At 32.2% G+C, this 15,527-nt stretch overlaps 2 protein-coding genes across 2 annotated transcripts in view; one reads left to right on the forward strand and one right to left on the reverse strand.

The window, feature by feature from the left end:
* Positions 1-2,481, forward strand: part of LOC134238853 (neurogenic locus notch homolog protein 2-like) — a 44,063-nt gene extending 41,582 nt beyond the window's left edge. Inside the window, exons 20-22 of the mRNA XM_062720958.1 lie at positions 1,696-1,884; positions 1,977-2,206; positions 2,389-2,481. Coding sequence (XP_062576942.1) covers positions 1,696-1,884; positions 1,977-2,206; positions 2,389-2,481 — 512 coding nt within the window. The remainder of the gene's footprint in view (positions 1-1,695; positions 1,885-1,976; positions 2,207-2,388) is intronic.
* A 2,573-nt stretch (positions 2,482-5,054) lies between these two features.
* Positions 5,055-15,527, reverse strand: part of LOC134238868 (C-type lectin domain family 10 member A-like) — a 61,671-nt gene continuing 51,198 nt past the window's right edge. The window contains exon 6 of the mRNA XM_062720978.1: positions 5,055-5,080. The gene's annotated coding sequence lies outside the window, so the exon portion shown is untranslated. The remainder of the gene's footprint in view (positions 5,081-15,527) is intronic.

Below are 15,527 nucleotides of genomic sequence, written 5' to 3' on the forward strand. Positions count from 1 at the left end.
AATTTCTATATTTATAAATATGATACAATGACCTTGTCGGAATTTCAAATTCAATTTATCATTGAGTCAAATGCTGACAAAAATTTGAACACAAAAACGTTTTTCATATGAATTATATATTAATTAATATTTATTGATTATATCATATTAATCATTGATCTTTATTGAAATAATGTTGAAATGCGTACATTCAGAAAGAAAAAAACGTTATACACCTTCGAAGTGTATCTCTTCTAAAAACAATTAGTATATTTAGCTAATAAACTAAGTTTATGTAAATAATTAGAAAAGCGCGACGCGTCTTCCGAAATCGTAAAATCCACAGCTGCAATGTAAGGGTCTTATTGATAATATGATTAAATGCATTTATTTTTTAAGGGTCCTCACTGACCCTTTGTATCTAGCTATAAAAAGAATTAATTATGTAGTTTTGCTGAGCAAGAATGTTTCTTTCGAAATTGGAAATACCATATGGTCCTTGTGTCAAAAGTGATAAATAATTGTATGTTTCAGTCAGAATTGTGAGTTTCAGAACCCCTGGGTCAAAGCTTCTGGTGTAAAGATAGACGCATTTAATAATATTGTGAAAATGCATAATCCTATGTTCTCCTTGGAGTTGACAAGATGACAAGAGTCATGATTATAATGGTGCTTCTTACCTTTTTTTCTTAAACTTGCTGGTCTTTGGATCAAGTTATTAGGGGGGGGGGGGGGCTATATTGATAAGGTAATGAAAATGAGAATCGTCAACTAAGTGCAATATTATGATGAGGGTAATTCATTCTGTGGAATTGGTGAATTTGGTGACCCTAGATCTTTCATTTTGGTATAAGAGTAGCAATGTGTTGAATCTCTAGTGAAAATGCATTTTTTCGGCAATATTTGAAAATCTTCTCTGCCTCTCAGCAGATTGAAGGCAAACAGAATAAACGTTTTAATACGCAAAGATATTTTAATTTTATGAGATGTTTTAGAATTAGGACAATTTGGTCAAGTATTCTTCTTATGACAAGTGCTTCATGAATTTGAATTCAAATGAGAGAAGTTTATCACTTTTGATAATTAATCACTGAAATGATGTATTTAAAAAGTTAATAAAATAAAAGAAATATGCAACCAAAAAAAAAAAAAAAAAAAAAAAGGGCTAGTACTGTATTAAACTAAGTGTACTTTCATAGTTTTAATGATCAGATAGACTCATGAATAAATAGAAATGAAACAGAAATAACTTATCCTATTAAATATTCTTCAAAGGCCAAGATAGGCCAATGTGAGAGGTTGAAAAAGTACAGAGGAACTAATATATACATGTAGTTTGTTAAAAGTCTGCATGGTACTAGGGATAAATTGGGCATACATTTTATCTTTAATGTAAGAAGTATTTCTGAATACTAGACTAATTATTTCATTGATCCTGACCATCCTATTTCTCTTGCTTTTCGACAACAAAGCTTCAGCAAAGTACTCTTCGGGACCTCTAAATTGTATCATACTCAGGTAACGTTCAGGGTTTTTTGCCTCTTGTTTGAAGAAAAGCTGTGATGATTAATATTTGAGTTCAAATTAGAAAGCTTTTAGTTTCATTCAGAAACAAGAAAATAAATAATGTTATAAGTAGAAATTAAATATCTCAACTCTGTACACTACAGTTTGGAAGCTATGAAGAAAAAATTGACATTCGTTTTATTTTTCAAGATAAAGCTTGCTCAGCTCCACCTGTTCCATTTCATGGATTTTTGGGATGCCAAAACAAGGAAGCTTTACAGTGTTCCATACATTCCTGTGATGAGGGGTATCTATTGAAAAATAACGATTTACATACTTGTGAAAAGGGGGTTTGGAATCCGAAATTTCCTAAAGATTTCATAGCCACATCATGTATCAGTGAGTAATACAAGTTTAAACTTCTAAAGTCAAGAGGAAAGTTTATCATTATTACATCTTACAAATACTTATTTTTTTCTGCTTCCATTTAGAGCCGGAACCAACTTATCTAAGAAGAAATCACAAATTCACGTTTAACTGTCCACGCCATATGATAGATGCAGCAGAATCAAAGCTAAGTGCGGACCAGGCTGGTTTTACGCCGAGAATACTTGCATCCAATGCCCTGAAGGGTTCTACCAGGATAGAGCAGGTCAACAGGGGTGTAATGAATGTCCAGATGAAAGAACTTCCACCATCGGAGCATTTTCAATTTCTCAATGTAAGAATTGTAAAATAAAAATCAAATATGTCATTATGGTCTTTCACAAAATAATAAAACTGTTCATATATTAGTCAAGAGAGCAATTATCTTCCTTTGACACTACAACAGCGGTCGGTGGAGCTCTGGGTGGATTGTTTGTATTGATGCTGCTTTTAATTGTTGTGATTGTTATCATGCAGTGGAGGAGATCATCTTTAGGATGCCTTATAAGTGCAAATAAATCCAATTATCCAAATCCAGTTTATGTGGATTGGGAGAAAAACTTCACTTGATTTCTTACTGCATTGACAGAGAAATGTTAGGTTAGTTAATCTTATTAAACAGAAGAATGTGCATCTTATCTAGTAATACAATCTATTAAATTTGTACCGAATTACCGAAAATGAAAACAAAGTCGAGTTTGGAGTTTTTTCTTAATATTTTTTTTCCGCAGTCTGTAAAATTAAATATAAAAATTAAAGAACTTTAAAATGCAATGTAGTACATATTACCAAATATGTTATAAATCTTATTATGAATGTGTACATTTTGCAGGTTCAGCAGATGGATATATATACACATGGATTCTTTAAGACAATAAGAAAAATAAAAAAAAATATTTTTGTGTCATTGAAACTTCAAATCTTATACAAAGAAATCAATTATTGCTGATTTTCTAAAAGCCAAACAAAGATTTTTATGCATTATTTGTTTATACGTAGAAGTTAAAATTTCTGACATTTTTCTGACTGTTTTGTAAATATAATTTCTATACGTTTCTGTATGACTTACCATGCGCCAAACTGACATATTTTGGGTTTTTTTTCTTCAAACAAGCATGAAATCCTTTTTTAAACTACCATGTCTGCGTAACGCATTTATCCCAAAATAAGGTATATTGTCTTGAGAAAAATATTTTTAATACTGCTTTTGTCATTTGAAAAAAATCATACTCAAAATTATGCTAAGTAAGAGAATATAAAATTTTGAGTGATCGAAGAGATTCAACGAATGAAATGTATTAATTAATTCATAAGCATGTTTATGTGAAAATCGGATTTTGGATGTCACCCAAATTTTTCATTTTCATACAAAACCATATATTCTTTTTTTTCTTTTTTCAAGATGGACGAAGTTCAAGAATTTAACCAATAAAATATTGAATGCACCTATTTGTTTTCTTTTCTCTCTGTTTAATTTGAAAATCATTTATTATGCTTTCGTGTATCCAGACAAGTCACAAGTGTACTTAAATATTTGTCCTTATTTATATTTATAGGTACGCAGTCACCAAAGATCTAAGTGATATTCAATGCATTGTTAACTAAAACTGTCGAGTTTACGTTTTTCAAAAATACACAGAGCCAAATAAGGCAAAAGTGAACCTTGTACTTTGAGACAGTATTTAAGGGGCCCGACTGTGGTTTCCATTGCGCAATATTTTGCGCATCAGAGTAAATGAAGCGTATTTACTGTTTTAAAGCAACTTTTCAACTTAATTAATAAAACTAAACAAATATAATAAATTACGGGTCGAAAAATTTTATTATAATTTTTAATAACTGATTTTTAAAAGGATTTTTAAAATGACAGGTTGATTGGCGTCGCAATAGTGTGTTTTTGACATTGGACAATGTGACGATCTTACAGATTGGGTAATGAAATGTTATGAAATAAAAATTAAAAATAAAATATGCTTTTGAAATTTAAAACTTATCAATTTGATAATCTCTCCGTCATATTTATAATTTTTTGTATAAATCCTTTGTATGCGTCATATTTTGCAGTACTCTATAAACTAAAACAAGGAAATTCTTTGGCATTTTGAAATGCCCCCTCTGGAAACAGGGCGGTAGAATTTCGTGGTTTTTACATATAATGTACAATATAGTATTACTCATAATATATTATAGTTTGAGCAAAATGTTCATTGTAGTACTTGACAAGAAGTATAATTTGCTTTTAAGTGTAAAAAATTGGCACTTTCTTATACAATCCTATAGTAAATGTACCTGTATTTTGAGACGGTCCCTTAAAAATACCTTATCGGTAGATTTTCCCCAAACTTTGCATGTACACTTAAGCTAATGTAAGTTATATATGGTATAAAAATGAATAGTTTCGCTATTGTAGTTTTCACACATTTAAACCCCAGTCGGCCCCCTTAAATGAAACTTTTTGCAGCTGGCACTATCGTTTTCTTGATTCATTCAAAAGGCACTCACTTCCGCTCCAACAACTCTCGAACTAAGGATATACCGATGTTAAGGGCGATGTGCCATACAGTTCCTGCTAAATCGACAAAGAAATTAATAAATCTGAATTTTACTTCAATTTTTGCATGAATTATATGTGCATCCTCAGGGAATGCTACATTGACCGAAAATAGAAACATAATTTGCAAGATATTTGTTTTGAGTAAGGATACCATGATTACTTCCAATTCATATTAAAATCTGAATTATAAGTAACCACGTCACTAATTTCCAAATGCATTGCCCTTGTATATTGAATTCCTTTAAATTGTTAAACTCAAACTGAAAATGTATTACCAATCAATTTCTTGAACAGCCTGAACTAATTCAATGAAACATATGGAGATAACGAAGAATATTCAAGATCAAAGGTCCATGAAACAATACAAAATAGGAGCAGAGCAAACACTGACCTTCAAAACATCAGAGCTGGGATCAGGTGCCATGGAGGAGTGAGCATCCTCTGCCGACCGGTCACACCTGTGATCCTTGTCATGATCGGGAAATTGATAACGTCGTCAGTTCAGTGTATGAATAATGGACTACCGATTTACAAAGCTCAAAGTGTTTTCGAAAATTCCTTTAATATAATATTTACTCAATGAAATAAATTGCGTGGAATACCGGGGTATTCACACTTCATCCAAGAATATCTCCATCTGATCTGAAAAGATATCAAAAGATCAGAACACTTTTGTGCATGCAAATGACCAATTTACAAGTTTCGTGATTATTGAAAAAAGCAACTGTTGATTTGTCAAAAAGTCTGGAATTCAATTTATCATTGGGAATGGTTAACGAGTTGTGGAAAAGTCTAACATTTTGATGTTACTGATTTTGGTAAAATTTTGATTTCAATTGTTCTGAAAGTTCCTTTAGACTCTTAAGTATCCACATCTGATTTACACCACTTTTCGAATATACTAAAATAGAATACAGAAATTTCTCCTTCACTGCGGTAAATACTTGGTGTGGACTAAAGAAAGAGGCTTGAAAGGGCGTTAACTGAAACCCGTTATGTATCAGATTATGTTTGAAGATTTTTTATAGAGATTTTAATATCTACATTTTAATTTGTTCCCTTTAAACCCCCAAGCCATTTTTGTGGGCCCAACCCATCCTCTGTGATTTTGAACTTCAATCTGCACAATCTTGCATTTTAATTTGACTTATATTGCCCAGTTGTTCTTGAAAAGACTTTGACAGATTTCCCCACTAAGTATTCCTTTGTAAAGTTCAATTTCAAAATCGGACATTGTCCCTTCTCACGAGGCAATAATTTGATAAAAATTGTAATTTTTTTTTATCAAGACATGTTAGCATGTCAATATGACCAAGTATTGGAAAAAATTGGATGTCGTTTGTCTTTATGATGTACTTAGTATTTTCTTGTATAAAATAAGATTCCCAGTTACTGTCTCACCGGAGGCATAGACTTAAATCTGCACTAATTGAAAATATTTGGACATCAAAATGACCATCATTATTAATTTTGACTTATTAATATTGAAAATAAGGATTGTTTTCTATATCTGTAACATTAAACTTTGCTTCCTCATTATGTCCCCATCCTAGCTCTGGGACATGATCTGAAATATCTTGAAACTGTACTCTCTGTAGATGCGTATATAAGAGGGTTGTTCAAAAAGTTCGTCGACTCGAGTCATATCTTTTATATCTAACGTCAAATGCTATCCGAATTTGATAGAAATATTTTAACAATAAATTCAAACGATTTGTATTAAAAATTTTAAAATTATCCTGAATCATTTTATACCTATCCAGAATTAAAACACTGAAAAATTTAGTAATTCACAAACAACACACTAAATAAACATGATAATGTATGTAGTCATATTCTCTGAAAAATGAAAAAAAAAAAACGAAAATAAATCCTACACTCTTAAAACTCTGCAACAATATATTCAAGATATAGTGTAAATCAGATATGGATACTCAAAAATTCCAAAGAACTTTTGGACAATTTGAAATCACAAGATTTTACCAAAATTAACAGCTTGAAAACTTATGACATTTCAACTTTATACACAACCATTCCTCACCATAAATTAAGTTTACAGCTGCTTTTTTAATAAAAATGAAACTCGTAAATTTACTTATCAGGTCATTGATCATTTGCAAAATTATTTTGTTAAAACACATTCTGATTGCACACACAAGTACTCTGAAGTTGACATCAAAGAGATGCTTGAGTTTCTGATTTACAATATCTATGTGGTTTTTGGAGACTAGGTCTTCCATCAATCTATTGGAATTCCCATGGTTACCAATTGCGCTCCGTTATTAGCAGACCTATATTTATATTCATATGAAGCAGAATTTGTGCAAAACCTTATACGTGATAAAAAAACACTTGCTGTGGCCTTCAACTCGACATTTAGATATATCGACGACATATTGTCAATTAGAAACCCTCTCTACACTACACACTAAAGAGCTCTAATTCTAAGGTATTTTTCTGCAGTTAGAGTGATCTGCCCTTAGATTCGAATTCTAAAAAATACAAATTTACAATATATCACTCAAATTTGTAACGAATTCAAGCATTCTTAACATCTTAAAAGGCCAAGCTAAATTAAATGAACATGTTATTAACATGTATTTTCTCTTTTGAAGTAATCAACAGTTCACTGATACTGTGTTCTCTTTCAACATTTTTCCCGAGGGTGAATGTCACGCACCATACAGTGAAAATTAAATAAATAAGCGCAATATTAATTCCTTTAGTACAATATATTTTACTCAATGTCCGAAAAAAATTGTACTTGTGTGCAGAGGGTCCTTAACTATGGTAATTTCCATTCCTACGTCGATACGATATATCCTAATGAGCTTGATATAAAAGATACCACAGAGTCTGACACATCTGTTTCATACTTGAATATTTTACTTGAAAAAGACACTAATGGTAATCTTACAATCAAGCTATATGATAAACGTGATGACTTTAACTTTTCTATCGTCAACTTACCTTACCTATGCAGCAATATATCTTCATCAACTGCATACAGAGTTTGCATATCTCAGTTGATTCGATACGTAAGAGCTCTACGTTTGAACAATTTCTAAAATAAGGTAAACTATTGACAAACAAGTTGATGAAACAAGACTATCAGCAGTCTCGTTTGAAGTAAATATTTTGTAAATTCTATGGTCGATACAATGACCTTGTCAGCAAATACAATTTATCATTGAGTCAAATGTTGGCTGACGATTTTCATACTAATTGTTAGTCCATTATTTATGCACTGAATTGACGACGGTCTATTTTGTTAATTCCCAATCATGACAAGGAACACACGGTGGATGTGACGGGTCAGCAGGGGATGCTCACTCCTCAATGGCGCCTGATCCCACCTCTGATGTTTTGGAGGTCCGTGTTTACTCGGCTCCTGTTTTGTATTGTTCTATGGACTTTAAATGAGACTATTGATATTTTTGTTTCCTCAGCATGTTTATTTATCAATAATTTGCCTCGTCTTAGGATGTAGAGCATGCTTTTACGTAAACAATTCAATGCTTTCATTGGTTACTAAGTATCGAATCCACTGAGATATTTAAACTCCGTACCAGACATGTATACTGAGCGCATAAATTGCAAACTTTTATTTTAGTTTTATGTTTAGGCGATGTTCCTTTAATTGTGTATTTCAGTGTATATGTATTTTAATAAGATATCATTTAATGAACATTACTTTGAACCTTTCTCTAGAGAATGTTTAAAATTAACACATTGTATCTTCACTGCACCGTCCAATGGTGTGTTTGCCTTTTCACAGTGCAATGTGAAGTAATAAACGGACACTTTTAACTAATGCAAAACTCGGACGTCGTTACATACATCAATGCTCATGATGCTTTTATATTGATGATCACTCATTGTTTGTTGTTTTTGTGAAGAATTTTAAAAATTTTCCCTATGTATTCTTACGTAAAAACATTGGTCACCTATTGTGGCTCTAGCCTTCCCCCGATTGTCATGATTTGAAAAACAAACTTGAATCTACACTACCAGAGGATGTTTGCATATATAACTATGACTGATCATGACTTTGCTGTTCTTGAGAAAATTTTAAACATTTTCCCTTCGTATTCTTTATTAATGTTTGAAACACACCCTATCCCTGGGGTTATGATTTCAACAAACTTGAATCTTCACTATTAAAGGATGTGTCCGTAAACTTTGACAGGGTCATGATTTGAACAAAAGTGAATATATACTACTAGAATGCCTCCATATAACTACGACCAATTATGGCTTTGTTGTTCTTCAGAAGTTTTTTGAAGATTTTTCCTATGTATTCCTATGAGAAACTTTGATCCCCCATTTTGGCCCTACCTTACCTCTCTGGTCATGATTTGCACAAATTAAAATCTACACTTTATGAGTATGCTTCCACATGAGTTTCATATTTCCTGGCCCATTGGTTTTTTGAGAAGATTTTTAAAAGATATTATCAATTTTTCACTAATTCATGATTAACTTTCCTTAGAAGAGGGCGTGACCCTTCATTTGAACCAACTTGAATCCCCTCCACTCATGGTAACCTTGTGGCAAGTTTATTTTCTTGAAATTGGCCTCGTGGTTCTTGAGAAGATGAAAATGTGAAAATTTTACGACAATAACGCCAACAAGGACGACAGACAACGGACAAATTTTGCAGAAAAGTTCACTTGAGCCTTCTGCTAAGGTCTGCTAAAAACCGGCTTGGTGATTGTAATATAGAATTTTACAGAAATGGAATTTCGAGTTTATGCAGGATAAAAATTTGAGATTTGAATAAAAATTAGAAATGAATCCCGTGGATCCATTAGCTGTTCACCATTTCTCCATATGCCACAGAAAAGTAGTTTGAATTCTCGAACAAAGTACATACTTTCATATTTTGACAATTTTCTATTGCAAGTAGCTAGCCTATGGGTAAATGTATCGTAAAGTCACGGTCAATTTATAAAGAAATAATGATAGTCTCTTATGAATTACGGCAAGTTTCTAATTATCACAAACTTTAAGGATATTCTCAGTATAACTATAACAGACAATTTGCATTATACGATCATAAGTATTTCATTGCATAATAGGCAAAGCATATTAGGCTCCTTGCCTTTATCTTGGCGAAATTTACATTCAGGTTTCATTGTCAAGAAATCAACTCACCTAATTTTTAAAGAGTTGTCACAAAAAAATGATTTTAAATGTAAATATGAGGTCACTGTGATAAATGACAGTAGAGCACAAGAGCTCTGGAATATATATGATTGTTATTTTTCAAAAAAAAAATCTATACTCTTTTCTGAGTTTTGTAATGATTTAAATAATAGTTTATTGATTAACAAGCGTTTCTTATAAATTCGAAAGGCGGCTTAGGTAAATATATCAGTATTTCCTTTTAACTCTGTAGAATTTTCTAAACTTTTCTTTGACAAGTTAAGTGTGTCATACGTGCTTGTATTGTTGTATACACATACATGCAGTTTGTGTATAAAATAATGTCGTGAACAAATGTTATTCTTATATAATGATAATTCTTTTTGTGAAAACTTACACACTTTCAATGCAACCCATGATACATAACATTGTTCATATCCTTTGTACAATTCAAAGTGAAAAGGCGCATTTCTCTTATCAACACTCCTCGAGGCGAAACACTCGATCATGGCGACATTTGAAGGTCGTATCTTTGAACTGTGTTTTTCAATTATTTTTGTTTATTCAGCGCTGAATTGTGTACAAGCTACAAAAACAAGGCATCCACATGATCCTGAAGTTCTAAGGTGGGATAATGAGGTTATTTCAAGACGGATTGATGCCTTCTCAAAACATGAAGCTAAGATTAGAGCGTTGGAAGAAAGGGTCAAACTACTAGAGGAACAAAGTCTGAAGGTGAAAGATAAGAAATGTACATGTGAACAGGAAAAAGAGAAAGACGTTTTGAGGAAAGAAAATGTATCTAAGCGGATAGAAAACAACAATGGTAACCAAGTAAATCGGAATGTCCCCTTCGAAATAACTGGTATTTCCTTGAGTTATTAATATAGTGTCTTTAAATTATCGTTTTCTCCGCTATTTTTATTTTGTTAAGGTAAAGATCTAATAAATATGCTAGACCCTTTTTGGCGCTAGATCCATTAGAATAGTTGATTCAAAATTTATTTTCCCTTACTTTACGGCTTAAATGGAATTGAAACAATTTTACTATATTCAATTTTAAGTAAAGCTCAAAAAGATGATCTTTTAGAGGTTACAAGCAATACTTATACGTTTCCCTTTTCTGGGATGAAAATCATATTTTCGATACATATTCCCAACTTTCTTAATTTTTCATTAAATATGGCCATGTGATTTTTTTTTGTTGAGGTTATACCTATAACATTATGCCCTGGTGCGCCTTATTTTACCCAGCTACATTTGGAAAGAATTAATAAGATACTCAAGTGTAAATCAGATGTAGATACTTCAAAATTCTAAAATTAACAGTTATAAAACTTACAACTTTTCAACTTCACATACACAACTATCCCCCACGATAAATTAAAGTCAAAGCGTCTTGATATCAGACTTCTTTTTCGATAAAAATGGAACTCGTAAATTTACCTACCTTGTCATTGATCATTTCCAAAATTATTTTGTTAAAAACATTATTATTGTACACACAAGTACTCTGAAGTTGATATTAAAAAGATTCTTGAGTTTCTGATGACCTTTTCAACAAATACAATTAATCATTGAGTCAGATGCTGACTTCCGTTGGAACGTCTTCATACGAATTGTTAAGCATTTATATACACACTGCATTTTGTGGAGGGATTTTCCCGTTATTTCCCGATCGATCATGATAAGGAGCACACGGCCGGCGTGGTCGGCAGGGGATGGTCACTCCTTCATGGCATCCGATCCAACATTTGAGCTTGAATACTGATCGTTACCTCAAGATATTTCATGTTAATAGATTCTTAAACCCGAAATAAATGCAGACGCTTTTCACGTGCTAGATCTTGACCTTATTTCATTGAAGAGATATTGCCTATCATTCATTGTTTGTAATCATTCTGTTTAAGGGAGCATACGTTTATCTGCGTTTTCCAGCATCTTAAGTAGGGACTTACATAAAACAGGACTTGCACAAACGATTGTCTTTGACCACGTGATTACAAACACAGGTAATAATATCTTTCAATAACTAAAGGCATAATTTGATTTCTTTTTATCTAATGTTATTTCACTATACATTTATATTAAATCAAAATAAACATACAAGGAACTTTTTTTTAGACAGCGGTTACAATCAACACACTGGAATCTTTACTGCACCCTCAACTGGCGTGTTTGCCTTTTCATGGACAATAAACTGTGAAGTAATAAACGGACACTTTCAACTAATGCGTAACTCGGACGTCGTCTCGTGCATAACTGCTGATTTAATCAGTACTGAAAGGGGGACTGCGTCCGCAACTATGGTTTTACAACTACAGAGAAACGACGTTGTTTTCATTCGGACAGACCACATGTTTGGAATGACAAATATTGTTAGCAATACCGTTATGCGATCAAGCTTTTCTGGTTGGCAAATCCTTTAAAAAGGATTATATATTTTAACAGAAACCTCCGGATAGTGAATTTGTTGTAAAATCCTGTAACTAAAGTTTTAAAGTGATGTAAGCTTGCAACTCATCAATTTACTGAATTAAATAGAGAAGAATTTTAATTATTTAAGTGAATTTGAACACTAACAAAAATATACTTTGTATGATTTTGAAAAAAAAGACTTTAAATGAATTATATCGTGGAATTATTAGTAAATATGGTGACCTTCAACTCGAAGTCTAGATTTAGTTACTTCTAATCATATGACGATTCGATATATCCTATCTAACTCCATAAAGGACACAACAGAGTCACATGAAACATATGGAGATAACATACAGTATTCAAGATCAAAAAGTCCATATAACAATACAAAATAGGAGCAGAGCAAACACGGACCTCCAAAACATCAGAGATGGATCAGGTGCCATGGAGGAGTGAGCATCCCCTGCCGACCGGTCACATCCGCCGCGTGCTCCTTTTATGATCGGGAAATATCGTAAAAATCCGCCGTCAATTCAGTGTGTAAACTAGAGGTACTGTGAGCAATTAGCTTACTAAATGATGTCCTCGCCTCCCATATGAATATAATGGCAGTGTTCATGTTATGCTGTGGGAAACGCAGCACAGTTAAGGTTACAATAAGGGGGCGGAGTCTTATTTGTACGGGAAAACTTAACTATGATTTCATACAAAATATACGTCATACCAACATTCTTTAAAATACAACAAAATAAGGTGATTTGCTAATTTAACCTGTAAGAAATTATCAAACTACATCAAAACTTACTACAGCATTCCGTTTTGTCGTTAGTTAAATCCCACATAATAAGTTATAAATAATACGCGAGTTTCGAGATTGTAACTCTCCAACGATAGAGGTGCAAAAAGTATCAATTTCAGCATGGAGGTGGGAGAGATTGTTTCTGTATACAAAAGTGCATGAATAAATGAACGATATTTATGGCTTTTAGAATTTATTAAATGTTATAGAAAGATAATGATGTTAAATAGTGATGCGCTTGATGATTTTATCAAGCTCAACTATGCATATAAACAAATCTACTTTCAGTGATAGGGTACTTGAAATCGAAAGAAATGTCGTAGTCTTTATAAAAAAAATAATCGATTTTCTTGATTGTACAAATATTTTCTTTAAAAAAATTAGTGTTTTTAAAAATTATAAGGAAAAGAATCAACATTTCATTTAGATTGCTGATGTGCAGTGATCAGATGTGTACCGTATTTATTAGAGGTCCATATCTCTTCTCTCGTCTGAAAAGTCTCACATCCACTGATATTTTCTTTTTTGTTACGATTTTCTACTTTTAAAAATGATGCTTTTACATTAATTTGTTTATTTTCGAGTTGTAGAGGGCATCCTGACAATCATGTTGTTATGCTAAACCGGTATATCGATGATGCAATGTATCCATTACATAGAAATCTGTCCCACCTGTCTGTTTACGCGGCTACCCACCAACAAAAAAGCGCACCAAGGGAGATAATTTCGAAACTTGCGTATTCACTGATCGCAATACACTTGTCAATGTGACGTCATTTTGTAAAACGTGACGTAGTTTGTATGCAGTGAGAGGCAGATAAAGCAATATTTTCTGAACGAAAAATGTATTCTATAATTAAATAAAATATTATTTACAGATATTCTATAGGCCATTAACTTGGATTTAATGTCTTCTTCACGATTTTATTAATATATTTTCTGTATATTACGTATTTAATTGACACTGCCGTATATTTGTATGCAAGCACATCGGAGGATATGTGAAGGTGTTACTAAATCGATCTATTGCAAGGGCATACACTATATGGATCATAGTTAGCTTTCACAATTCAACTCTAGACCTATTAAGGTATCTGAAAAGTGCTGCGATCCTGATGAAATATTAAAAATTATTTAATTATATCAATATTTTATGCTGTTGACCAGCAAAAAATACAGCATTCGGTCATACAAATATAATTCTAACAATGAGTTTGCAAAATTTAGGCAGGATCGCAGCACTTTACAGAAACTACAATGAGTGTTAAAAATTTTATAAATAAAACTTGGAATTTTAACTTGGTTATGCCCTTGCACTATTGAAATGTAAAGGTAACATCAATACTTCAAGTAAATGTGCTAAAATCACGTGACTGCCGTATCACGTGACAAGTCTTAATATAAAATCTAATCGTCCTCCATATGTTGTTATCAACCATAATTATAATTATCCGATACAAATAATGTAATAAAAATAATCGCCATCCCAAATATGAATACATCTTTAATTAAAAAATATTGTCGATATTTCCTTTGAGCAACTTAACTGTACTGCGAACCCAAAATATGTCACGGATCAACAAGTGAAACAGAAGGTGCACAATGGGAATATGTAAAAAAGATTCTGTGAAAGTCTCATCAAATTTAATTCAGTGGTATGAGAGGAGTTCCGGATAAGAGACGGGACCCCAAAGCGTAACAGACGGACGGACGGACATACCGATTACTATATACCCTCCCGCTTTTCAAGAGGGGAGTATAATGATGGACTAACAATAGGTATAAAAACGTCTGTCAGCATTGATTTCGTTCCAATGATAAATTGTATACCGTATAAGTGGAAATTTTAGCGAGACGGAAATTTAGCGATTTCTACATAAATTCTGGTATCTTATTTTTAGCGAGAAGTAATTTTAGCGATTTTAAAATACTAACTAAAGAAGCTATTACAAATAATACGCAATTAGATTTTAGCGATATTCAATTTTAGCGATGTCAGCACCCTCGCTAAAAATGCCAAAATTAAATCCTCACTAAAAATTGTACTTATACGGTATGCTGATAAGGTCATTGTATTGACCATAAAACTTACAAAATGATGATTTTAAATGCGACTGCTGTTAATCTTGTTTCATCAACTTGTTTGTCAATAATTCACATAACAAAGCTTCTGTTACTTGTTTTAAATATCCTACTTTAAATAAGTAGTTTTTAAAAAATGATATTGTGCCTAGGGTTTCTGATACACTGCTGTTCCTAAGGTTGTTCATGTCATTCTATGAATAGCTATGGTGTCATCCAATATCTTAAGCTACGTGCAAAATATGTGATAAGGAATCTACATTGGAGATGTAGATTTTCAATTTAACGTGTTTAAAATTATTTAACAAACCCAGATAAAGTACAAAATATAAATAAATTACAACAGATTATATGTTTATGAGACAATAAAAAAGACAATGTACAAAAATAAAACAAAAGAAGTGTAGCCCCCTTTACGCTTCCGTACCTTCCTCCCTTAAATAGGGAGGAAGTTCATTTCTTTGTCATAAATCGTATATGTGAATTTTAAAAGAGGATGGTGTGAATTTGCTTATTGGAAAAATTGATGAATATTTTCCATTTCCCCTTCATAGATTATAATTCCATAATCTCGATATCGACTGTGATAAAGAACATTTTGTTGAAATGGAA

Source organism: Saccostrea cucullata, unplaced genomic scaffold (genome assembly GCF_032062105.1).
Source record: "Saccostrea cucullata isolate Sc308-1 unplaced genomic scaffold, CSIRO_AGI_Scuc_v1 ctg729, whole genome shotgun sequence".
NCBI lineage: Eukaryota > Metazoa > Mollusca > Bivalvia > Ostreida > Ostreidae > Saccostrea > Saccostrea cuccullata.